Source organism: Conger conger, chromosome 16 (assembly GCF_963514075.1).
Source record: "Conger conger chromosome 16, fConCon1.1, whole genome shotgun sequence".
NCBI classification, from domain to species: Eukaryota; Metazoa; Chordata; class Actinopteri; order Anguilliformes; family Congridae; genus Conger; species Conger conger.
This window is the reverse complement of record NC_083775.1, coordinates 18,755,396-18,779,472: the sequence shown is the minus strand read 5'-3', so window position 1 is coordinate 18,779,472 and position 24,077 is coordinate 18,755,396. Positions and strand designations below refer to the sequence as shown.

The 24,077-nt window shown below is 47.5% G+C and overlaps 1 protein-coding gene across 2 annotated transcripts in view; it reads right to left on the bottom strand.

The window, feature by feature from the left end:
• Positions 1 to 12,901: 12,901 nt before the first annotated feature.
• Positions 12,902 to 24,077, bottom strand: part of tbcd (tubulin folding cofactor D) — a 29,055-nt gene continuing 17,879 nt past the window's right edge. For both annotated transcript variants that reach the window (XM_061224416.1, XM_061224417.1), the window contains exons 23-40: positions 24,003 to 24,025; positions 23,276 to 23,307; positions 22,997 to 23,059; positions 22,814 to 22,890; positions 22,394 to 22,475; positions 22,150 to 22,268; positions 21,736 to 21,827; positions 21,291 to 21,431; positions 19,859 to 19,942; positions 19,327 to 19,485; positions 18,696 to 18,834; positions 17,840 to 17,961; positions 16,984 to 17,061; positions 15,014 to 15,103; positions 14,653 to 14,740; positions 14,246 to 14,355; positions 13,839 to 13,923; positions 12,902 to 13,683 (exon numbers count right to left, since the gene is read on the bottom strand). In XM_061224416.1, coding sequence (XP_061080400.1) covers positions 13,669 to 13,683; positions 13,839 to 13,923; positions 14,246 to 14,355; positions 14,653 to 14,740; positions 15,014 to 15,103; positions 16,984 to 17,061; positions 17,840 to 17,961; positions 18,696 to 18,834; positions 19,327 to 19,485; positions 19,859 to 19,942; positions 21,291 to 21,431; positions 21,736 to 21,827; positions 22,150 to 22,268; positions 22,394 to 22,475; positions 22,814 to 22,890; positions 22,997 to 23,059; positions 23,276 to 23,307; positions 24,003 to 24,025 — 1,599 coding nt within the window. In that variant the 3' untranslated portion in view covers positions 12,902 to 13,668. The remainder of the gene's footprint in view (positions 13,684 to 13,838; positions 13,924 to 14,245; positions 14,356 to 14,652; positions 14,741 to 15,013; positions 15,104 to 16,983; positions 17,062 to 17,839; positions 17,962 to 18,695; positions 18,835 to 19,326; positions 19,486 to 19,858; positions 19,943 to 21,290; positions 21,432 to 21,735; positions 21,828 to 22,149; positions 22,269 to 22,393; positions 22,476 to 22,813; positions 22,891 to 22,996; positions 23,060 to 23,275; positions 23,308 to 24,002; positions 24,026 to 24,077) is intronic.

Sequence of the window (24,077 nt, the reverse complement as noted above, 5' to 3'; positions counted from 1 at the left end):
TGACGACGAGGGGTGTATCACCTGCGTTTGACTGATCCTTTCGATTGGGCCAGACAACCCCGTCTTGATTCTCACTCCTGGTCCAGTTGGTGACTGCCTGACTCCGCTCAGCAGCCATTTCAGTGGATATGATGGATTCTGACCCTCTGTGGAGCTGGTACTGTACATTCCTGCGATTGCTTCCACCATTTTGTCTTGAACAGAGCCTTCTTTCTCTCACGGGCGTAAACCTGGGAGTGAAACTGCTATTTTTTTTTTTTTTTTTGGAAGGAGATTATGTTCAACTACTGGCTTGCAGTTTCGGTTTGGAAGTGGCTGCAACTGCCAAGAGTGCATCAACATTAGTGTGGAGATTATCCTCCCTGACCTAAGAGCTAAACAAAAGATTGTTTGTGACTTTAACACCTCCATTCAGCTTCAAGCCATTGCTTTTTAAAACTTTAACCCATCTTTTCTGAAAACACAGGAAAGGAACAAACCATTCAACTCGTCCACCACACACACAAACACAGACAGACACACAAACACAGACAGACACACAGACAGACAGACAGACAGACAGACAGAACCTTAATAAATAAATCATGCGTTTTACAGGTGAGCATTTTACAGGAGGCAAATCGATTAGTAACAGCGCTTATTAACATTTTCTTCCCGAAGCACAAGGCAAAGCAGAGCCCTGTAAAAGGAGAACACACCAGCCCCTGAGTCTCTCCTGGGCCCCATTTCCAGGGGCCCCTGTGTGGGCAGGTTTGGAGCCTCGGCCCAGGCTACGCCATCATCAGCCAGCTGTGACGAGCAGCTGGGCTCTTCCCAGTAGGGGCTGGGTGGGTTCTTACCACTGCATTCGTTCCTCCCAGCGACACGAGGCCCACAGGCTACCGACAGTCCTCAGTGAAGGATTCTCCTGCTCACCAGCTGAAGAGCTAGCACTCCCCTGTGGCTCCAGGCCTCTGGATCTCTGCATTCCCGCTGTCTTGGATGCCGGGTTGGGGAAGGAGTTTGGTGCAGTTTTCGGGTGGTTAATCAGGCTCTGTGCCAATCTCTCGGCCACCGGAGGGACAACTAGTCTAATCCCATGATCCTCCTTGTGCCCATCTGTAGAAATGCCTGTGTTTTCTACAGGCATTCTGGGAAGGGGCTGACAGGTCAGGGTGAGAGAAGGTTCTGGAACAGTGAGTGGCATTGTCCCATTGCAATATTACTGCCAGGTGTGCGTCTGTGTGTGTGTGGATGTGACCGTGTATTCAGTGCGTGTGCATATTTCAGTGTAATAAACGAGAGAGTGAGAGAGAGGGAGAGACGGAAAGGGAAGAAAGAAGGAAAAGAAGAAAGAAATGGTTTGGCATATGTTCTCCCTGTAGAAACTGTCTGTGTTTGTGAGCAGTCCCCCCCCACATCTGGCCCTGCATTGCAGTGGAGGGGGGTAAAGGGGGGGGCGGGGCGGGGCGGGGGGGGGAAAGTTGGTTCGGTGTGTTGGGCATTCGGGACAGAGCAGGAGTCACGGGGGGGGTAAACCTGCGCGGATAAGTGAGTGTATGTAATGAGCATGTGGGTACGAGCGTGTGTGTATGAGAGAGCGTATATGATTGTATGTACAGGACAGTGTATGAAAATGTGTGTATGAGGGCGTGTGCGAATGTGCATATGGGAGTGTAGATATGTGCGACAGTGTGTGTATGAGTGTGAGTGAGACTCCGTGGGTATACTTTACCTGGCAGGAGCAGTTCACGAATTACCAGCCTGCTGGGAGCTGTATTTAATTACAGGAGACTCAGGCCAAGAACAACCTGGGATCAGTTTGCAGCGGGGAGCCTCAGTAGTGTAGAGTGTGGAGAGGAGTACAGAGCTAGACCTGAGATCAGTGAGAATCAGCAGCTCATTTCACTCAGGGACCAGCAACAAACTACCACACCCACACAGACAAGAAGCAAGAGCAACAAGGGCCGAAAGAGCCAACACAACAAGAGCTTTTTACTAACACAGAATGAGGCGTTCTAACAAGGGAACGGCCTGGGGTTTGGAGGTAAACACAGAAATCATTTATCATCATCATCATAACTATCATTATCCTTAACATCCCCATCATCATTATCCACTCCACAACATAATCATTAGTGCTAGCCAGCGCCCTCCCCCTGATGCTTGTACCTGATACCTCATATGAACTGTGCATGAACATTAACTCACTAGATTCCACAGACACACAGAAAAAACACTGAGTGTATTCCCTGCTGAAGAACAGAAACACATTTTATTATATAGTGCTTTTCATTTTCAAATCTCAAAGGGCTGTATAATGGTATGTAATAACGATAATAATAATAGTAATAATGTGAAGAAGGGGATGATATAGAGGAAAGAAGAGTGCTGTAGAGTTCCAGCATAATTCTTGATTCTCCAAAACCAAGAACCAATTTGTCAATGTGGTACAAAAAACCCCCAAAAGGCAACAGCAACTCAGCAAAGCAGAAACCGAAGAGAGAGTGACTGCCCGTTTCACTCAGGCCCTCTCTGTCTCTGTGAGGTTAGCCAGGCCAGACTAAACAGTGACCACAGCTATTCCCGAATCCGTTTAAGACACACTAAAACTTGGTGAAACGCAGCGACGGCAGAATTGGAATGGTGAGGGTGGACAGCAGTGTATTGTTAGGTGGAGGAGTGGGGTTGGGGGTGTGGGGTGGGGTCGGGAGGGAGGGGTCAGAAAGCAGAGGTAGCCATAGCCACGGCCCAAGGACCCAATAACGAGGAGTCCAAACACAGCCCCCCCTCACAAAATCCCCTGCCGGCTCCTCCACTCACCCTCATTGGTCACACAGACAAAGACCCTACAAGACGGACAATGTGCGCAATATGTATACATGCACCCCCTGAACAGCCAGCTCTGGACATGGCTGCCATTGTGGTTTAGTGGAGACGCTCTCAAACCCAGTCCTGGGGTCCCCATGGCGGCTCAGTTTCTTTGTCTAAGGCCAATCCCGCAATTAGTCGAGGTAACTGAGAACATGCTTTTATTTGCCTTCTATGATGTTTATGTTTGATTTAATGAATGTTTGGCTCAAAGCGAACACAGACATCCCGAGGATGTAGGATTCGCTCAGCGAAGGATGTTTCTGTGATAGTGAAGGAGAAAATAAAAATGTATTTACCGAGAAGGACACGCCTCGTTAAATAATGCCTTACCTACCTGCTGAAAAGAAATGTCATTGCTTACATAATCAGACAGTTTACATTTGAGTTAATCTATGAGTACTGTGAATTAAATAACATAATTAATTAAAAAATGTGTTGTGTTTACTTCCCCTTTGTCTGATATTACATTTTGCTTAAACCGTTCCGTGTGACAAACATGTAATAATACCGGAAATCACAGCACTATATAAGCAGGCAAGAACAAGGTTTTGCAGATGATATATGACTAAGATTTGATAACCCCACCAAAAAAAGAAATGAATAAATGAATGGGGAGCAATGTCTTCATTTATAACTGTTGAGACAAAGCCATGAAAGAGTTCCATTTATCAGTGACGCACCGGGTGATGTACGACCCATGATGCAGAACCGCAACCACGCGCCGACTTCAAAGGAGCAAAAGGGGTGAAACACAAGGGAGATGATTGAGTTAGTGAATCCTGTGACACGTCCCCGAACCGCCCATCCCACCCCTGTCGACTGCAGACCCTCCCCAGGAGAGAAGCGCCCCTCCCAGAACAGCCCAGACTCCCCCGGGCTCACCTGGAGGTCACGCAGCCCACCTCATCACAGTCGCTGGTACACGGGCGGCACATTGGCCAGAGCCTCTTCAATCGGCCGCCAAGTCTGCTCCTTCGCTTTTAGAGTTCTGCTTCGGTCGTTTTAACGTTGCTACGGTGATGGGTTGCCTGATACGGCTCACAATCTTTCATATATGCAGATTCATAAAACATTGTATATTCAGAACAAAAAGGAAAATACATAAACTGATATTTACAGTGGTGTGAAAAAGTATTTGCCCCCTCCCTAATTTCCTCTATTTTTGCAAAACAAAATTAAATATAAGACAAAGATGACCTGGATAAAACAGAAAATACACTTTTGAAATGATCATTTAATTTATTGAAGGAAAGAGGTTATGAAACACCTATATCACCCATGTGAAAAAGTAATTACCCCCATAAACTCAATAACTGGTTGCGCCACCTTTAGCAGCAACAACTGCAACCGAAGGATTCCGATAACTGGAGATCAGTCTTTGACATCGCTGTGGAAGAATTTTGGCCTACTCTTCTTTGCAAAATTGCATTAATTCCACATTACAGGGTTTTTAAGCATGAACTGCCCGTTCAAGGTCCTGCCACAGCATTTCAATGGGATTTAAGTCAGGGCTTTGACTGGGCCACTCCAAAACCTTCATTTTGTTTTTTTGGAGCCATTCAGTGGTGAACTTGCTAATGCTAGCCTTTATTTTCACCTTGCAACTCTACATCTCCCATGGATACCATTTTTTTTATCCAGTCTCTTTCTTATGGTGGAATCATGAACCCTGACCTTATCCGAGGCGAGTGCTGTTCCTTAGACGTTCGTCTGGGTTCTTTTGTGACTTCAGGGATGAGTCGTCGATGCACTCTTGGAGGAATTTTGGTAGGCCGGCCACTCCTGGGAAGATTCACCACTGTTACAAGCTATCTCCATTTGGAGATAATGGTTCTCACTGTGGTTCCCTGGAATCCATGAGCCTTAGAAATGGCTTTGTAACCCTTTCTAGACTGATATATGTTATTGATATATTTCAATAACTTTCTTTCTCATAGTGTGCCGCCTGTTGGAACCCATTAGCCTACTTCACATTGCTGGAAAGGTTCTATTTAAGTGATGTTTAGATTCAACAGGGCTGACAGTAATCGTAATCAAGCCTGGGTGTGTCTAGTCTAAATTAACCAAATTATCAATTAAATGTGGCCATTGGTTGATTGAGTCACTAAGGGGGCACTTACTTTTTCACACGGGCCATTGCTGTTGGATAATCAGCAATGGCCCCTGTAAATGAATTATCTTTTAGAAACTGTACTTTCTGTTTACTCAGGTTATCTTTTTCTTAAATTAAATTTTGTTTTTATTTTTTATATTTACATTACCAAATCAAACTCTTTCATTTGAAATCAATAAAAAATGCTTCAGTTGAAATAAAAAGAGTTAAAAGCAGGTTCCAGTATGTTCTGCAGTGGGTACCCTGGTCTTGTGGTTTGATTCCCGATCCTAATCAATCCAAAAAAACATTTTTGTGACGCATGGCTGTAAAAGTGGTTGATCGTGATCGCTCTGCGATATTTATCAAGACAGTGGATGGCATTGTGGGTACAATCATGTGATAGGCTGGAGTGCTGTTCAGGGGGGCTGCAGAAATTAGGAAATGTAGAGAACCCCTCAGACACTTCACAACTCACTCACAGTATAGCCACTGAATACAGGGGAAATTTACAGTAATAGTAATAATTATAATAATATTGAAATTGAATGTGGAGCAGTTGAGGTTTGGCCTTTTCTGGTGTTCTTTGATAAAGTTGTTGTGAGTGCTGTCTGTGTTCAGTCAGGCTCTGCTATGAGGTGTCGACATTTGGTTAGTGCACCCTGTTTAGTGTTAATAGTAATGGACAGCATTCATATCGGGCATGGTATGTTATCCCGGAGCCTGGAAAAGTGTGTTTCTTTTGTTGTTGTTACTCGGCCCTGAATTCACCCATTAAAGCAGTGGATTGGACATTTGATTTGGGGTACAGGGGGTACAACAAGGCTGTTGTTTGAACATAGTTTTTTTCTGTTTGGGGCTGCTCAGCTGGAAGCCGAAAGGGTCTAATCCGCATGCTAAACCCCCGTAGCCTAGCGTGCGCGCTACCATTAGCCTGGCTCCGTCCGATGCGGTGGCTGTGAATCTGGTGGGCGTGCGCTGGAAAAACGCTGGGTCTTTTTTTTGCTTTTAATTACTGCGGGATTCTGAAGGGGGTTGCACAATGGATTCCAAATGTAGGGCCAAGGGCAGAGAGGGTAGGGGGGATGGAGTGGTTCCCGTAAGGAGGTTGTGTGTTGGTAGTGGGGGGGGGGGGGGGGGGGCGTAGGTGGGTAAGACAATATGGCTGCCCCCCTGTAGGTATCCTATCCCTGTGAAGCTGTCCTGGACTCGGCTAAAGGCACGGTTGCAGTGACCCACTACCACCGACTGAGACACAAATTCCCACAGGAATCCATCCTCTTCCCTCCCTCTCTCACCATCTTTCTCTCAATCCCCTCCTTCCTCCTTAATTCTGCTCTCCCTGCATCTCTCTCACTCCCTCCAGAGACACTCCCACGTCCTCCAGTTCTCTGCCGAAACACAGACCCACCCGCAATTTACGGAGGGCAGGGGGAGCAAGGTCGCGTGCCCCTCATAAACAAACACACGCACACGCAAATGCCTGCACGAACACGCACGCACACGCCTGCACAGCTCTGGGACCTGGGGCAAACATGCTTCTCAAATACTTTAACTCTTTCCATGTGGCAAAATGTGAAAAACCACTCCTCTAGATCCATCAGAATTTTTGATGATTTTTCAAGTCAACGCATCTTTTGAAATGGTCAGTAATCTGATAATTCTTAACAGTTAACATGATTCAAGCATTTTTTTGATTCTGGTTTGACACCAAAGAAACAGACAGACAGATAGAGACAAACAGGCAGACAGACAGCTAGCCAGAACCACAGAAAGACAGACATGCTTATGGACAGACAGGTACACAGATCATGTTTACACTCAGACAGAAAGCCTGCAGCTGTTGACTGCCTGAGAGACCAGCTTGCACAGCCTGTTGTGGTCCATTCTCTCAACTGCTGATTCTAGAGATCTCCATGCTTTAGCATTCAGAGCCCTGCTGCTGCTGGGAGGAGACTAGGCTGGTGTTGGGCTGGCTTTGGGCCTGGCATTAGGCTGGTGTTGGGCTGGCTTTGGGCCTGGCATTAGGCTGGTGTTGGGTAGGTATTGGTCTAGTGTTGGGCTGGCTTTGGGCCTGGCATTAGGCTGGTGTTGGGCTGGCTTTGGGCCTGGCATTAGGCTGGTGTTTGGTAGGTATTGGTCTAGTGTTGGGCTGGCTTTGGGCCTGGCATTAGGCTGGTGTTGGGTAGGCATTGGTCTGGTGTTGGGCTGGCTTTGGGCCTGGCATTAGGCTGGTGTTGGGTAGGCATTGGTCTGGTGTTGGGCTGGCTTTGGGCCTGGCATTAGGCTGGTGTTGGGCTGGCTTTGGGCCTGGCATTAGGCTGGTGTTGGGCTGGCTTTGGGCCTGGCATTAGGCTGGTGTTAGGCAGGCATTGGTCTGGTGTTGGGCTAGCATGGACTCACATTCTGCTGGCGTACGCCTGACTTTGGGCTGGTGTTGGGTTTGGCATGAAGCAGTCCTCAGGAGGACGTTGGGCAGCAGTTTGGTAGAAGCTGGGCTGGTGTCGGGCAGCCGTTTGGCAGACGTTGGGCTGTTGTTGGGCAGCCGCTTGGCAGACGTTGGGCAGCCGTTAGGGGGGCAGTTGGCCCGGCATTAGGCAGGAGTCACACTGATCTATTAGGTTATTACTCAGGACAAATGACAAGCGGGAAAGGAACAGGGAGGGTAGACAAAAGGACCTGGGCAATGCCATGGTGATGCCATGACATCGCCATAAAAACGTGCTGGCTCATCTTATGTACTGCTGATGACATCGTTCTTTGGGGACTCTCCAAACAGTCCAGAGCAGGGACCCCAGCTAATAACGTGCTGCTATGGCAGTGACAGTGCTCCCATAGAGGCTTGAACACAAATTTAGACAGAAAAACACAAAAAAAGCTCTGAGGCTATGGATAGGTGTTGACTCCACACTGAGATTTATAAGAAAAATCACCTTGAAAACCTGATGAGCATCAGCTGGCTTGGGGTATGTCCACATTATGGTCCACATTCTCTGCCACTGCTAGGATAAAGCCAGATACCCACAAGCCTTTGCAAAAACAGGAAGTACCAGCTATATTCAGGCCTTTATGACATATAGGCACTAAATTATGTTGTCGATAAAGGGAGGTCAGGGAAGGATAGGTAAGAGATGAGCAAAATAAAATCAGTTTTGCTTTTAAAAGCGGCTTTACGTTTGAAAAATAGCACAGTTTGGAGTAAAATTATTAAATGATGCAAGTAGATTGTATATGACATTGATGAGAAAAGATGATTAGAAAACTTAAAACAAAATGTTTGCTGTGTGAACAGCAGATTGATTGACCAAGCCGTGTAATGCAAAATAAGAAGAGATCAGATGAATCAATCCCTTTCTGCTCGTCTGTGCCTACCAACCTTGCAAAGAGACATGCATGGTAGGGGCATTTCCCCTGTTGCACAGGCAAGATTTATGTGTCCAGTGCCAATCGACCAGCCTCTCAGTCACTTGAAACAAATAGGGATCGAATCGCTGGTCTACTGTTGTCTGTCCGTGTCACAACTCAACACAGCCCCTGTGGAAATTTTAACACCAATCAGAACTACATGGGTCACGTGTTAACGTCGGCTTTCTCGAGTTCAACGCGAGAATTTGACCTTGCCGCCAAATTATCCAGTTTCAATTTTACAAGCCTTCACCTCTGGCGTGTGCGGTATGAAAACAAACCACTCCCGTTAACTTGTGGTGCGTGGAAACACACGACTCGCCACTTGTAAAAAAAGAAACTCCGCGGCAATAAAGTCCGGCCGCCAGCCGGCAGCCAGTCCCCAAAGGGCTGTAATTCCACAGACCAACGTAGCAATTTCTGAAGCGACGAACGCATGCCTGTTTAGCGTTTTCTTCCCGAAAAACGACTCCTGCGGTTTCTAGGACAACAACTGCATCAGCCGTCATACGCACGGGCCTAATTATAGAATCGCTATTCCCATCAAGGTCGTAGTCTACATAATCTTCGATATTTCTGCCATAATTAAGTAGTACACTAACTTCTGTACCATACCATATCATTCGCTATTTGCAGCGCTGGCGTTTTCCAGGGAAGTAAAAAAAAAAAAAAAAAAAAAAAGGACAGAAATTTGGATTGTGGTTAAAAAAAGCTGGACATGGGACAGTATTCATTTTAGGGATACTGAGGACATTTCCCTGTGCCTTGTTGACAGGGCTAACATTACACTTTCTTTGGGTTCATTAATTTGTGGGAAAGGGACCTGGAAAGGACCTGAAATGTGCACGGTAGGTGGCAGAGATAAGTGTGGGAACCTTGTGACTTGTAGAGGCCAACATTAGGCAAACAAATACTGTAATTTTGCTGCGTATTACTGGATTCCAAAAATACAGGACTAAGTAATTTCTCCCTGCAGGTTGAGATCAGTGCTCCGATGGTGTGAGGACAGTCTTATATAAAGAGCCTTTTGTTCGTAGGGTCACGGGGCTTTTGTGGGGGCGTGGGTGGGGGGCCTGGCTATGACGAATCATCCGAGTGCTGTTTGGAAAACTGCAGTTCCATAATAATCACTAAAACCTTAAAACCTCCACTGCAATTTTCGAGAGCCCAGCAGGGGGTTCGGAGCTTGAGTTTAAACCGTTTTATGCAGGGGAATGGAATGGCCCTCCCTCGCCTGCGAGGTCCTTTGGAAACCAGAAAATTCCAGTTTTAATGGAGCTCATGGTCTTGTGGTGTAAACTCAGGATTTAACCCCTGCTAAGGTCACTGGAACTGATCCTGTGTCTGCTCTTGCTTACAACTTTGATAATTGAGGGGGGTGGGGGAGGGGTGCTGTTCAGTGGATAACACACATGAGCTCTCAACAAGACAGGCAAACCAGTGATTTTAAGTTGCATTACTTCCCCGAAAACAAATCACAATCACAGGCTCTATTCTAATCAGATTCAGCAGTAATTGGATTAGAACAGCTGTTCTAATCAGATTGAATTTACTGTGACCCCTTTCCCCCAACAAACAATAAGCATACACACACACAAGCATATGTTCATACTGTACAGAAGCACACACACAAACATAAACACAAGCATACATACAGTATAAGCACACACGCGCACACACACACAGCACTTACATTTGGCTAGGGCTGGGGTTGGGATAATAGTCCGTCCATTAGAGTTTAAGAGAGACCAAGAGGGAGGGAGAGGGGCCACGCGATGGAGGGAGAGGGGGAGAGGGGCCACGCGATGGACGGACACGCTGGGGCGGTCTGCAGCGAGGTCGCTCGTGTCCAGCTGTGTTCTGGGTCACTGCGCGCTCACAGAAGCTTCACTTCCTCAGTCTCGGGTTGTTAGCTCAGCTGCGCTGCGTGTGGAGGGAGAAGCCCGGTCTCCAGCTGCAGTTGCGGGATGGTTCACCAGCGAACCAGCAGCAAACGGAACACCCTCTCCCTCCAGCCCCCACCCCATCTTCATTTCCCGCCCTCCACCCAAACACATCTGGGACACATTCATCCCCACCCTGCCCCTCTCACCGGAGAGCTCAGAAACAAAGTTCTCCAAATTACACAGCGTAAGCCAGTACCACTGAGGGCCCTCAGGGTTCCACAGGTCTGGGTGTGAAAAGGGCTTCAGAAATTCAGTCAGTTCCTCCACACGAGCCCTTCAGAACGCTGCATTCACGCATTACATTACATTACATTACAAGGCATTTAGCAGACGCTCTTATCCAGAGCGACGTACAACGAAGTGCAGATCAAACACGAGTACAAGTGCGAAGAGGACCTGAGAGGACAGTATAGTTCCGAGTCCTAGTGTAACCGTACAGATATAATCAGAACCCTTGAAGAATACATCAACTTCCAAACTAGCATACCACAGTTGGCAGCTAGCATGCCCCGAGTACAACACAATGGTTAATACAAAAAACAACAATATCGATACAACTATATAAGTGCCATGACAGTCTAAGGCATATATAAGGCTAATCATGGTGGTGAGTTAGGGAGGGAAAGATGTAGCCTGAAGAGATGAGTCTTCAGTCAGCGCTTGAAAGAGGTCAGACACTCCGTTCTGACATCCACTGGTCATTCCACCACCGTGGGACCAGGACAGACAGCAGTCGTGAGTGAGAAGTGCACGTGTGGCGAGGGGGAGGCGCCAGACGGCACAAAGTGGCAGAACGGAGAGGTCTTGCTGGTGTATAGGTCTTGATAACTTATTGAATATATACAGGGGCTGATCCCTTAACCCCGTAAATCACGTCAGGGAAACACGATTGAGAAACAAACAAACACTGCTCATACTTTTGAAGTTTAAGTATGTTCGGAGCATCAGTATTTTAGCTGCTGAGTCACAGTCACCATGATGACCAGGCGTTATCTTCATCTTCATCCGTTAAAAAGAGGTCGTCGTCTCAGTGAGTTTTCACCTGCATGACTAACGGTTACAAAATATGGTCTGGATAGTACAATCACACTGTTGAACCGTGCCGTTTGCAACTGTGGCTAGCAGTCCGTAGCACTGATATACTGCCGCCAGTGTGTGTGAGGCATTATGTGTGAGGCGTATTGTGCGCTCGTGCGGTTTGGAAGTTACCGGCAGCTCGTTGTCCGACCCGGTGGCCAGCGCGTGGGACAGGATCTCCTTGGAAACCAGTTAATCTCGCCCGCAGCTCCCATAATCGTATTGGACAGAGCCGGGCTATGCTGCGCTAATGTCTGTCCAGCATATCAAGTGCCAGCATGACTTTTTCTTATTGCGTTTCAAAAAGACTTCCATTACGAGAAAGGCATATCGCCATGACTACGCAGACCCAACTCTGCCAGCGTTCTCCAGTTATAAACTTTCACTCTTTGCTCGAGCGCTGTAAGCAGAAGCCACAATGGCTTGACTTGGGAAAAAAAGAAAAAGCCCTTTCCCTCTCAATAAAAAGGAGATTTTAGAAATCTACCCTGGGATTAATTAAAACCGAATTATTTTGAGGCAAGGGAGAGGAAACGTGGAAACCCTAGACCGACGCGGTAAGCGAGTCGAATAAATGGTATCAGGCGAAAATAAGTATTCTAGCGCTTTAAATTATCCTTGTCGCTTGCATTTGGTGAGGCTTGCCATGGTGGCCTTAGAAGTCAAGAGAAAAGTGTAAGCTGACTATGACTGACTGGAACACCACTGCAAAGATGAGACTAACCCACTGGTGTTTGACTGGCTGGAGAGCTGCTGGTTTGAGCGGATCGTTCAAAGAAAAAAGAACCCTGCTGTTGGGCCCTTGAGCAAGGCCCTTAACCCAAAACCGCTCTGAGGTGTCTCTCTCTTTCTTTCTTTCTTTCTTTCTTTCTCTCTCCCTCCCTCCCTCCTTCCCCACTTGCAACTGTTCTTTGGCATTTTCGTCTTGCAAAGTGAACACTGCCCGGGTCAAATAAAGGATTAAAAAAAAAGAAGAAAAAACACTGTTACCCCCCCCAACAACCCACTCACCCTCTGTGACACAATGGAGGGGATTCTATTCACCTCCTGACTAAGATTATAATTATGTCATCATTATATTAAACATTATAGTATTATTGCATTAACCCTGGGGGGTGGAACCGACCCCAGGCGACTACTGGAGTAGTCAGGCAGAGACATATTTCATAAAGAATAATCAGATTGAGAAATGCTGAAATGGAGGCACGGTCATGCTCTGCAAAAACATTCTTCAGCTCACAGCAAACAGCCAGTGATCAGCGCTCGACTCGTGTCTCGGGATAGTTATCAGATAAAATAAAATAGAAATAATAACCAATAGGTTTAAGGTGAGGAATACGTAATGAATGCCATTCAAATCTCTATTTGGTCTTCACACACACACACACACACACACACACACACACACACACACACACACACACACACACACACACACACACACACACACACACACACACACACACACACACACACACACACACACACACACACACACACACACACGGGGGAGAAACATGCACATAAGTGATATTAAAACGGTTTCGTTTATTGATAGATCATCACAGTCTCATTTTGACTACAGCCAGACTACACATGGAATGGAAGTACACAGACAGATAAAGAGAAACAGAGATAGAGATAGATAGAGAACAATTTTGTCATTTTTAGTTTAAGTTTAGTTTTTTAGTCTTTTTATCTTATACATTTACTTATTTATGCATTAATTTATTTACAGGTATTCCCGCATTGTAAAACATGTCCTTCCAAAAAGGCACTTGAATTGAAATTGAATGGAGTACTATAAGCTCAGGGTCAGGGAGCAGGCGATGGCATTGTGAACTTTGGACTGCTGCATTTTTATTATTCCTTGATTATTATTATTCGGCCTAAGAGTTGCCATGCCAAAGCCAAATTGAATTACAGCGACGGAAAGAACGAGAGAGGGAGAGAATGAGAGAGAGAAAGAGTGTTATAATCTTGTACATTTACTTGTTTATGCATGAATCTATTTTATTTTTTCCTATTTGTATATGCTTTGGCAACACAGATATTAATATTTCATGCCAATAAAGCCGTTTGAAATTGAACTTCAGAGACAGAGGGAGGAGGGGGGAGAGAGAGAGAGAGAGAGAGAGAGAGAGTAGAGAGAGGAGAAAGAGTAGAGAGAGTAGAGAGTAGAGAGTAGAGAGAGAGAGAGAGAGAGAGAGAGAGAGAGAGAGAGAGAGAGAGAGAGAGAGAGAATCGATGGGTGCTCTCCTCATATCTATGTCCAGTTGGTGGTAGCAGTGGGGGTCACTGGGCTGGCCCCTGTATGCAAACAGACAAACATTCACATTATCTACACACACTCAATCTTCATAAAACATGCTATTCAGTTTTCATTGATTTATTCTGCTTCCATGTGAGTAAAGTGAACTGCACTGAACTAAATTCTGTGAAAACAGCGGCCAAAATAAAATCACCTTGCCAACCAGAATAGGTCTCTGCACTCCCAGCCAATCACAGAGCTGATTCCTGTAGTTACGCACCACAGATAGGTCCTCTTCCCTGAATGACAGAGAGGCAGATAAATGCGCAACTTCACAACGTCCTCTAAATCAAGCAATCACAAGAGGAAATCATCATCATCATCATAACCATTTCTATTTCTGCTATTACTTATTTTCCTTCCAATTTGGAAAGGAACAACAGTGACTGATCTGGAGGTGTACACTCCCTGTGCAGATGGTGTAGGTTCCATAGAGGAGTTACATGCGACAAGGAAAATCCTGCCAACTAAAACTCTCCCTTTCCGGGCTGGTATGCACAGCATTGTGGGTCTGCCAGCCAGTGTGTGTCCCAGCCCCACGGCCCGGAAAGCATCACTGACCAGTTAGTATCACTCAGCTGGGCCATGACATCGTCCAGGACGGAAGGGTCGATGACGTCGTCGTAGGTGAGCAGCATCTCGTACACCTGGCTTGCCGTGGTTTTCCTGATCTGCAGAACACCTTCAGTCACAGCAAGCTCTCACACCACACCCACACCCACCCCCTTCTCCCCGCTGGGCTCGCCCACGTTCCCCTGGACCCACCCCCTCTCTCCTGACCACACCCCATGTCCCCTGGGCCTCTCTTCTGGGCCCGCCCCCTCTCCATTGGATCCCAACCACTCTGCCCTGAGCCCCACCTCCCTGACCCCTGACCCCATCACCACTCCTCCCAAGACCTGGCCCCATGCCCCTCTTCTGACCGCGCACCCTTCCTTTACAAAGCCCGCCCCCTCTGCAGGACTCACCACAGGGAACGGGTGGCAGAGCAGCAGCAGGAGCTGGAACAGAACCGCCTTCCGGATCTCTCCCTGAAACTGGACCATCCCGCAGAACCTGAGAGAGCGAGAGAAAGGGACAGAAAATAAAAAGAGCAAGAAAGGGAGGGAGGGAGGGAGGGTAGGCGAGAGGTAAAACTGCAGATGCAGTTCTGCTGACTGGGTGTTTTCAGGAGAAATATCATCCCTGTCAATCACAGCAGCCTCACAGACTCACACAAATAACATTTCGTCCACAACAGGAGTGCTTACAACTGTATGTTTGTGTGCTTGAGTGTGAGAGAGAGAGAGGGTATAGTTTGAGGTGTGAGGGTTAGGGTGTAGTACTCACACAGTGATGCTGGAGCGGAGCTTCTGGACGTCTTTGGACTTCCTGATCTCCTGTTTACACAGAGCCAGCAGCTCCACACAGAACGGGTGACTGTGGGGGGACAGAATGATTGCCGTTTCAAAGCCCTTCAAAGGCGTTAAAAAAACAAATGCACTTAGCTAGCATCAATGTAAAACAATACAAGAAAAATACAAAGAAATAAATACATACAGGCACACGCACAGTAAACCACAAGTAAGGATGGCACCACACGCACACTTTCACACACACACCACACACACTCAGGTGTTTCCCAGGGACAGCACCCTGCAGTGGGTCTTTATTAGTCCCAGTGCTGCTTCATTAGATTACTGTGATTATTGTCATAATTATGACAGCCGTTATGATTTCTCTTCTCCCTGCGGGGTCGGTGCTCTGCAGAGTTACTCAAAATCTCCCAGCCGCCACTCAAGCACTGAGCACAAAGACCCGCTTCTACTCTGGCACACATCTGGATTCAGTTTCTCATCCAGCCACGCACGCGCACACACGCACACATGCGCACACACGCACACATGTACGCACACCCAGCCAGCCGTGCGCGCGCACACACACACACACACACACACACACACACACACACACAGCCAGCCAGCCAGCCAGCCACACACCACACCAAACCACACACACTCACGGACACCCAGCCAGCCACGCGCACGCACACACACACACACACACACGCACACACCCCCAGGCAGTCGCATGCGTGCACACACACACAACCAGCCACACACACGTGCACACACACACACACACCCACACCCATCCACACACACAGCCACATTAACTGACACGCAAGCCCCCACACACCACACCACACGTGCACAGCAGAGCTCAGTATTTGCTCAACAGGGCTATGCTAACAATATGCTAACGAATGGTGACACATGGCCCCTCCGCGTATCAAAGCACATTCGTTGACTAGATTTAAAAACTGATACGTTTTGCCAGTAGTGGTATGGGCAATGACTTTTTTTCTGAGAGTCAGATTCCTTATACTCACCAGAAACTCTCTCTGTGTTCTTAACATTGCCTAAGTCAGGTTTCCCTACCACTGACTCTTTGAGCTTCCTGAGAATGGTTGCAGTGGCTCCATACAGATGCTATTGACTCACCGCCCTGCTTCTGAACTGCAGGAAGTTTCAGTGACGTATTCCAGAACAGAAAACCCCAAAACACAGTTTTCACCATAGTAATGTACCTTTTGGAAGTCCCTCTGGCTAAAAGCGGCAGCTTAAATTGTAAATCATGCTGTAGTGGGTTTGGTGCAGCCCCTTCATAAACATTCATAAAAGACGCATGATAAAGTATAATACAAAGATATAAATAATAATAATAATAATAATAAATGTTTTGGATTCAATGGTAGGGAGACAGACTTATCTGGCTGAGTATAAGGCATTTATGGTTCAACTCATTATCATACCACCAAAACTACTGGCAAAACAAATTAAAATCTAGCATTAAAAACAACCAGAAATGATCAACTCTATTGCTTATGATTGTGTATTACTGTACAATATGTATGTTTGTCATTTCATCTGTTGTTTTTTCTTCGTCTATTTACTTGCAGTTTTTAGTTTAACTACTACTTTTCTTGGCTATGCAAGAATTATGTATTTCATACTTAATTACTTAAAGTATTATACTCATCTGTAATTACATTTACAATCTATTTTGCAATTAAATACAGTGAAATTACATTCATTTTACTAACCGCTGAAATATAAAGGTAAATCTACACTTGGCAATGGGAGGAGAAAGATAAGTCAGTGGCTTTCTGCTATTATCTTGTGCTCATAAGGTTATCTTGTGGGAGGCTGTAGATTGCAGGATAGAGGCAGTGTGGGGCATCTGAAGATATCGGCTCAGAAGTCATTAACCAGCCGCTGCACGGTGGCCCGAGAGCCCAGGGGCTCTGCTGCACTCACTCATCATCACTGGTGAAGATGTCGAAACAGCCCCGGGCCAACATCTGGTCCACCATCTTCAGCAGCGGGATGGATACTCTTGGGACAGAGAATACGAAGAATGTCAAACTTCACCGTCTCACACTCCACTACACTGTGCCTCTACTTTACACTGTCAGCACACATCACTACTACTTTACACTGTCAGTACACATCACTACTACTTTACACTGTCAGTACACATCACTACTACTTTACACTGTCAGCACACATCACTACTACTTTACACTGTCAGTACACATCACTACTACTTTACACTGTCAGTACACATCACTACTGTCAGTACACATCACTACTACTTTACACTGTCAGCACACATCACTACTACTTTACACTGTCAGTACACATCACTACTATTTTACACTGTCAGCACACATCACTACATAATACTGTCAGTACACATCACTACTACTTTACACTGTCAGCACACATCACTACTACTTTACACTGTCAGCACACATCACTACTACTTTACACTGTCAGCACACATCACTACTACTTTACACTGTCAGTACACATCACTACTGTCAGTACACATCACTACTACTTTACACTGTCAGCACACATCACTACTACTTTACACTGTCAGTACACATCACTACTATTTTACACTGTCAGTACACATCACTACTGTCAGTACACATCACTACTACTTTACACTGTCAGTACACATCACTACTACACTACTGTCCATTCCTGCATCTGCACAGAGCTGCCTGCTCATTGATAAGCTGTAACTCCACAGAGCTGCCTGCTCATTGGTCAGCTCCATCTACTCAGCTGCTGCCTCCTCATTGGTCAGCTGCGCAGGCCGTACCTGTCGTTGCGCAGATGGTCTCTGAAGATGCGCAGCAGGGTGGTCCCGAACTGCTCCATCGCAGGCCGGTCCTGCTGGATGGTCTTTATGTAGTCAAACAGGGACTGCGCCGAGAACAGCACCTGGGGTCAGGGGTCAGGGGTCAGAGGTCAGCACAGGTCAAGCCCACCAACACACCACTCCTCACCGTCCCCACACACGGCCAACAAGTCATGTTCTGAGACTCTCTGGACTCTCAGTATCTGTGATGAGACAACCCAGACAGACACAGGTTCACTTGTTCTCACGCTAATGATAATGAGCTCAAGTCGAACTGCTCTGGATGCAGCAACAGTGAAGCAGCTCATTTCAGCCTCAGCCATTTTCATGATCCTCATATTAATGAGTGCATATTAATGAGTGCTGTCTTTGATGTCTGTCTGACAGGTTGTCTTTTATATAAACTTACTATGTATTTTCTAAATGCATCAACTTGCTGCAACAATAAAGCACATTTTGTTAATGAGGATTAGGGTGTGTGAGAGAGAGAGGGTATAGTCTGAGGTGTGAGGATAAGGGTGTGTGTGAGAGAGAGGGTATAGTCTGAGGTGTGAGGATAAGGGTGTGTGTGAGAGAGAGGGTATAGTCTGAGGTGTGAGGGTTAGGGTGTGTGTGTGAGAGAGAGAGAGGGATCATGAGTGATTAATGGTTACACAAGATTTGACTCGCCAACAGACATATTCAAAATCAAATAAAAACGAACAACCCTGGGTTTACGACGTTACGGCCGCCCTCACGGAAAGCGAGTTCAGACCCAGCGGAATGCCACGCTGAGTGAGAGTACAGGTCCAGGGAGACGTGAGTGCGAGGGCCGTACCGTGGACTCGGTGAGGCCGCCCACGGACACGGTGAGGCCCAGCAGGGTGCGGTACTGGTACCGCGGCAGGCGCAGGAGCTGGGTGATGTGGGGGAACGCTTGCGACGGGGCGTTCCAGTTCAGAGCCTCCACCTCAGCCCTGCAGGGGTCAGGGGTCGACAGAGCGTGGGGTCACTACACAGCCCAGCGTCAATGCACAGACCGGCGTCAGCATATAGAGCAGGTTCTAAGGTCAACATATAGAGCACCGGGGCTGTGTACCTCAGCACCTGTGTTCTTATAAGCCTAACACACAAGTGCGCTAAAAAGTCAACTACTTAGGATGGAAGAACATAGAATCTGTTTTGAAACACACGTGTATGATAACTCTTCATAGCTCGTCACCTTAAAGAAAAACACATGCGGTGACGGTTACACAAGCAGGTCAATAGCTGCTACACTGTATTTTTGGCAAGAATAAATAATTATATTTCAAAATTCCAAAAAGCAATGACTACTGGCAACAGAAAGTGTGCTCCTATGCAAGTTTTGAAGAACTTCCAGTGAGTTGGATGTGCAACTTCCACACTTGACTCATTCAAAGCGAGACGCGTGTTTTAAGCCCCACATCAGGGCTGAGACGCTCGCTCACGCGGGGAAGATGCTCAGCAGCTCCTCCTGGTGGGGGATGTGAGGCACTGCGGGCTGGCTGCTGTGAAGCAGGCGCAGGAAGATGGTTCCGGCGTGGGCGCGGTAGCGGTCGATCTTTTCGGCGGACTGCTGCGCCAGACAGCACATCATGCGCTCGCACCTGGGGGAGGAGGAAACGCGTCGCACCTGAGAAACCGCGTCAGCTCGGAGAAACGCACACCTCCGTCAGACAGACACACGCCTCAGAGCTGACCGGACGCGCTGCAAGTGTGTCAACGATGATGCTCATGAAAATAGTAATACTAATGACAATAATAATAATAAAGTTGCAGTTATTGAGCAGATACTTGCATCCAAACCGTGTACAGTAAATGCATACGGAAGGTTAGAACAACTACAGGAGACTGGATAAGGTACAATGCACAAATGATCAGTTGTCTACAGCAATGAACATCACGTCTAGTACAGGCTAGTAGAGTAAATAGGCTGTGTACTAAAGTTTGACTGATTAAAGCAGAGAAAGTGACACTCACAGCTCAGGGGAAAGGAGCTCTGGGTCACAGTTTACCACCAGCAGGGTCAGCTCCAGCAGACTGCTCATGGCCGCCTCTCGAACCCTGCAGGGAAACAGGAAGTCATATGGACCTGCCAAGTATGTGTTGGTGCGCACAGGCACACACACACAGGCACACACAGACACAGGCACACAGGCACACACACACAGGCACACGCACACACACAGGCACACACACACACAGCAGGGTGCGGTGTTTATAACTGAAAAGTTGCAGCCTCAAATACACGATGGGATTTGCGATTCAAATGGGATTGAAATCCATTACTTCCGCACTTGAGCAAGGAATTCATCCTGAATTGCTTCACTGAAATATCCTGCTAATACACACGTAAGTGGATAGTGTCTAAAAACATGAGCAGAGCCAGTCCCTTTGGTTAAGTGTATGGGTGAGGGACTCATTTCAGACAGCAGCTGAGCGGTGGTGGTGTTCAGAGGGCTCTTATGAAGGCACAGGGCTGCAGGTTCGGACAGGAGCAGCCGGGTCTTTCTGTTGCTCTGGGGTTAGAGTGTAGCTGAGGAGCTGAAGAGCTCAGACAGGGCTGGCCCTGGAGTTTGGCACAGGGCAGATAGGATCAGGAGGAGACGTCGCCAATGCACTTTGTCTGCAGCAGAGCCACGCAGAGTGGCTCAACCGCTCGCTGTGTGTGTGCGTGTGTGTGTGTGTGTGTGTGTGTGTGTGTGTGTGTGTGTGTGTGTGTGTGTGTGTGGGTGTGTGTGTGGTGTGTGTGTGGTGTGTGTGTGGTGTGCCTCTGTGTGTGTGCCAAAGTCAAATCTGGAGGTGGAAATGTAGGTCAGAGGTGTAGGAGGGGCCAGACCGTGTAGGCCTTTAAAAGTCTGTGTGTGTGTGTGTGTGTGTGTGTGTGTGTGCGTGTGCGTGCGTAGGTAACTGGGCTCATAACTCATCATCTCCAGGTTAATTTTCCAGGTGTGGCATAGCGGTTATACCCTGGAGCACAATGTACTGGACCTGAATCGCTTCAGTAGAACATGCAGCTGTGTGAATCAATGGTATGTACAAATGTCAACACTAAGTCACTCGGGATTAAGCGCGTCCGCTAAGCAAATGAGAAATGCAAATTAGGCGTGCAACACAGGGTCGCGTCGAGGAGGAATGTGCAATGCAAATAAGAGCAGCGCTCTGGGCATGATCCTGTGGTCACATGACTGCACAGCTCAGAGCCAGGCCTAGAGTCACACGCTGGTGCTCGAGGTCTGGGGGTGTGGCCGGGGAGGAGGGAGGGAGAGGGAGAGGGAGACTGCTTCACACTCACACTGCTTCACATACACAGATGCAGTCTGGAACTCAAACTCACATATAGGCACTCATTTGCGCACTCATTCGCACACGCACACGCACACGCACACACGCACACGCACACACGCCTCACCAGGCCCCCACGTCGCCCCTGCTGTCGGTGGTGTAGTCGTTCAGACAGTCCAGCAGGCTCCAGTACACCTGAGACACATTCTCAGCACACAAGACAGAGTCCACTGACCCCTGCGCTGACACCCCCACTGTCGCACACACCCTGAGAGAGGGAGGGAGAGAACAGAGGAACAAAAGTAGAAGGAGAACTTGGTTCCACACTTAAAATATTTTTACTGATTCCCATCATTTGCAAATGTAATTGCAAATTGAATACATGATTGTGTAACTGTCCACAGTCCCACACAGGCCCCACACAGGCCCCACACAGGCCCCACACAGGCCCCACACAGGCCCCACACAGGCCCCACACAGGCCCCACACAGGCCCCACACAGGCCCCACACAGGCCCCACACAGGCCCCACACAGGCCCCACACAAGCATGGACGCACACACAGTGACTCACTGTGCCATGGCTTTGGCCGCGTCTCTCCTGGCCTCAGTGAAACTCACTTCCTTCTGATTGACTCTGCAGGCTGCCTGTAGGCCTGCCAACACCTGAAAAAAGTACATAACCTCCGTGAGATCTTAAGGTGTGTGTGTGCGTGTGTGTGTGTGCGTATGTGCATAATTCTGTGCGTACATGAATGCAATGTCCCCGCAAGTGCGTACATTCGTGTGTGTGTGCCTCCATAAGTGCGTATAACTCTGAGTGTGCAAGGAATTTGTGTGTGTGCGCATGAGAGAGATAGTGTACATGCGTGTCTGTCTGTGAGTGAGTATAATGTTGTGTGTATGCGTGTCCTCATAAGTATATATCATTTTGTGTGAGTGTGTGTGTCCTCGTAAGTATATAGAATTGTGTGCGTGTGTGTGGTACCTGCTGCAGTTTGTTCTGTATCATGAATCGGGGCAGTGAGCCCAGGGCCAGGGCACAGCCACACCGGATCAGGACCTGTGGACTCATCAGCTCTGCGGTGTACTGGCTCACCAGTACCTCTGTACACAGAGACAAACGGACACTCAGAGCTACCGACAGTGAGCAAGTGATATGCATTTCAAAATGGTGTCCCAACACACGAAACACAGAAGGGAGAGAGCATTACAGCGGGACCCAAACTCACCCTGCATGTGGACGTCAGCCACGCCAGGCTCGGCCTGGTAATACTCCTGACACAGAGCAGCCAGAGCCAACACTGCTGTTTCCTACAGACACAGGACAGCGTTACACTTACAGAACACCGCTCAGCGTGGGTTAATCTGCACGTGTGTGTGTGTGTGTGAGTACGTGTGTATGCATGTATGTGAGAGCGTGAATGTGTGTGAATACATGTGTGTATGCATGTATGTGAGAGGGCGTGAATGTGTGAGTGTGTGTACATGTGTGTGTGCATGCGTGAGAGGGTGTGAACATGCGAGTGTGTGTGAGTACGTATGTGTATATGCATGTTTATGAGAGGGCGTGAACGAGTGAGTGCGTGTATGTGAGTGAATGCATGTATGTGCGAGCGTGTATTCATGTTTGTGTGTGTCAGTATGTATACCTTGATGCCCTGTCTAGCTGAGCCGGAGAACAGGTGAAGACTCTTCAAGCAGTCGTCAATCAGCCACTGCCATCCACCTGAGACACAGTAACGACCTCATCACTGACCTGCCAATCATCCGACACAAACCCACCCACTCACCCGTCCCCTACACGTGACCCACAAGGCTAACGATACACTTACTTATGGCCGGGCTATCCTTAAAGGGCATCCTGGACAGGGACAGCTTCTCTATCAGAGCACAGACTGGGGAAGGAGGGAGGGAGAGAGAGACATTTCAGACATACCTGCACATACCTTTTCTCTGTACCAGCTGGTACTGTATAGACCGCATTGCGCAGTGTTAGATGCATCCACTTTTTCGCGGCGGACCAATGATTGCAATTTTAGCCAGTCATTACAATTACTGTTCATGGTGGAATTGGGTCTAAAGACAAATCAGGCAGCGGTCACCACGGTTACCTGCTGGTCTCATCAGCTCCCCACCGAAACCCCTGTAGGGGGAGAAAGAGCAAAGACATCATTCGGGAATGTTCATAAATATCACCAAGCCAATGGCTTCCGGCTGTGTCACAAACCTTCAGTGGGCTGGGTGGGGTCTGCTCTAAAACAGCTGTGTGATCTGACTACAAAGTGCCATTGCACCCGCCCACATGAATCCTGTATTTAACCGCCATTATGCGCAGCGGTGTAGTGTAATGGGTTGGGAATTTGCTTTGGAACGGAAGGGTTGCAGGTTTCAATCCCAGGTTGGACACTACAGTTGTACTTCAGCCATGCACTTAACGTCAAATGCTACAATATACATTTATTAGGCAGACCTGTACACCAGCTTGTTCACGCAAATATTTAATCAGCCAATCATGTGGCAGCAACTAAATGCATAAAAGCATGCAGCTGTGGTCAAGAGTCTAAGTCCAATTAATACCAAATAAGGTGCTCACTGAGTGTATATCCAGCTTTATAAATGGATTCCATTATTAAAATTATGCAGTAATAAGGTTACTCTGGAAAGAGTGTATGCTAAATGCCTGTAATGTAATGTACAGGATTTTGGGTTCACTGCCTTATATCCAACTAATCTATTTACAGCTGTACTGCAGCAGAGCTAACGTGCATTACTCTCCATGGGTGACATGACACAGAGCTGCACAAAAGGCAATGAAAGGCAGTGCATTATGGGTCTCACCTGTACTGCTGTTTGTCAAAGAGCTGTGGGAAGGAAAAAAAATTAAAAAAAAAGGCATTATATTTCGGTATTTTT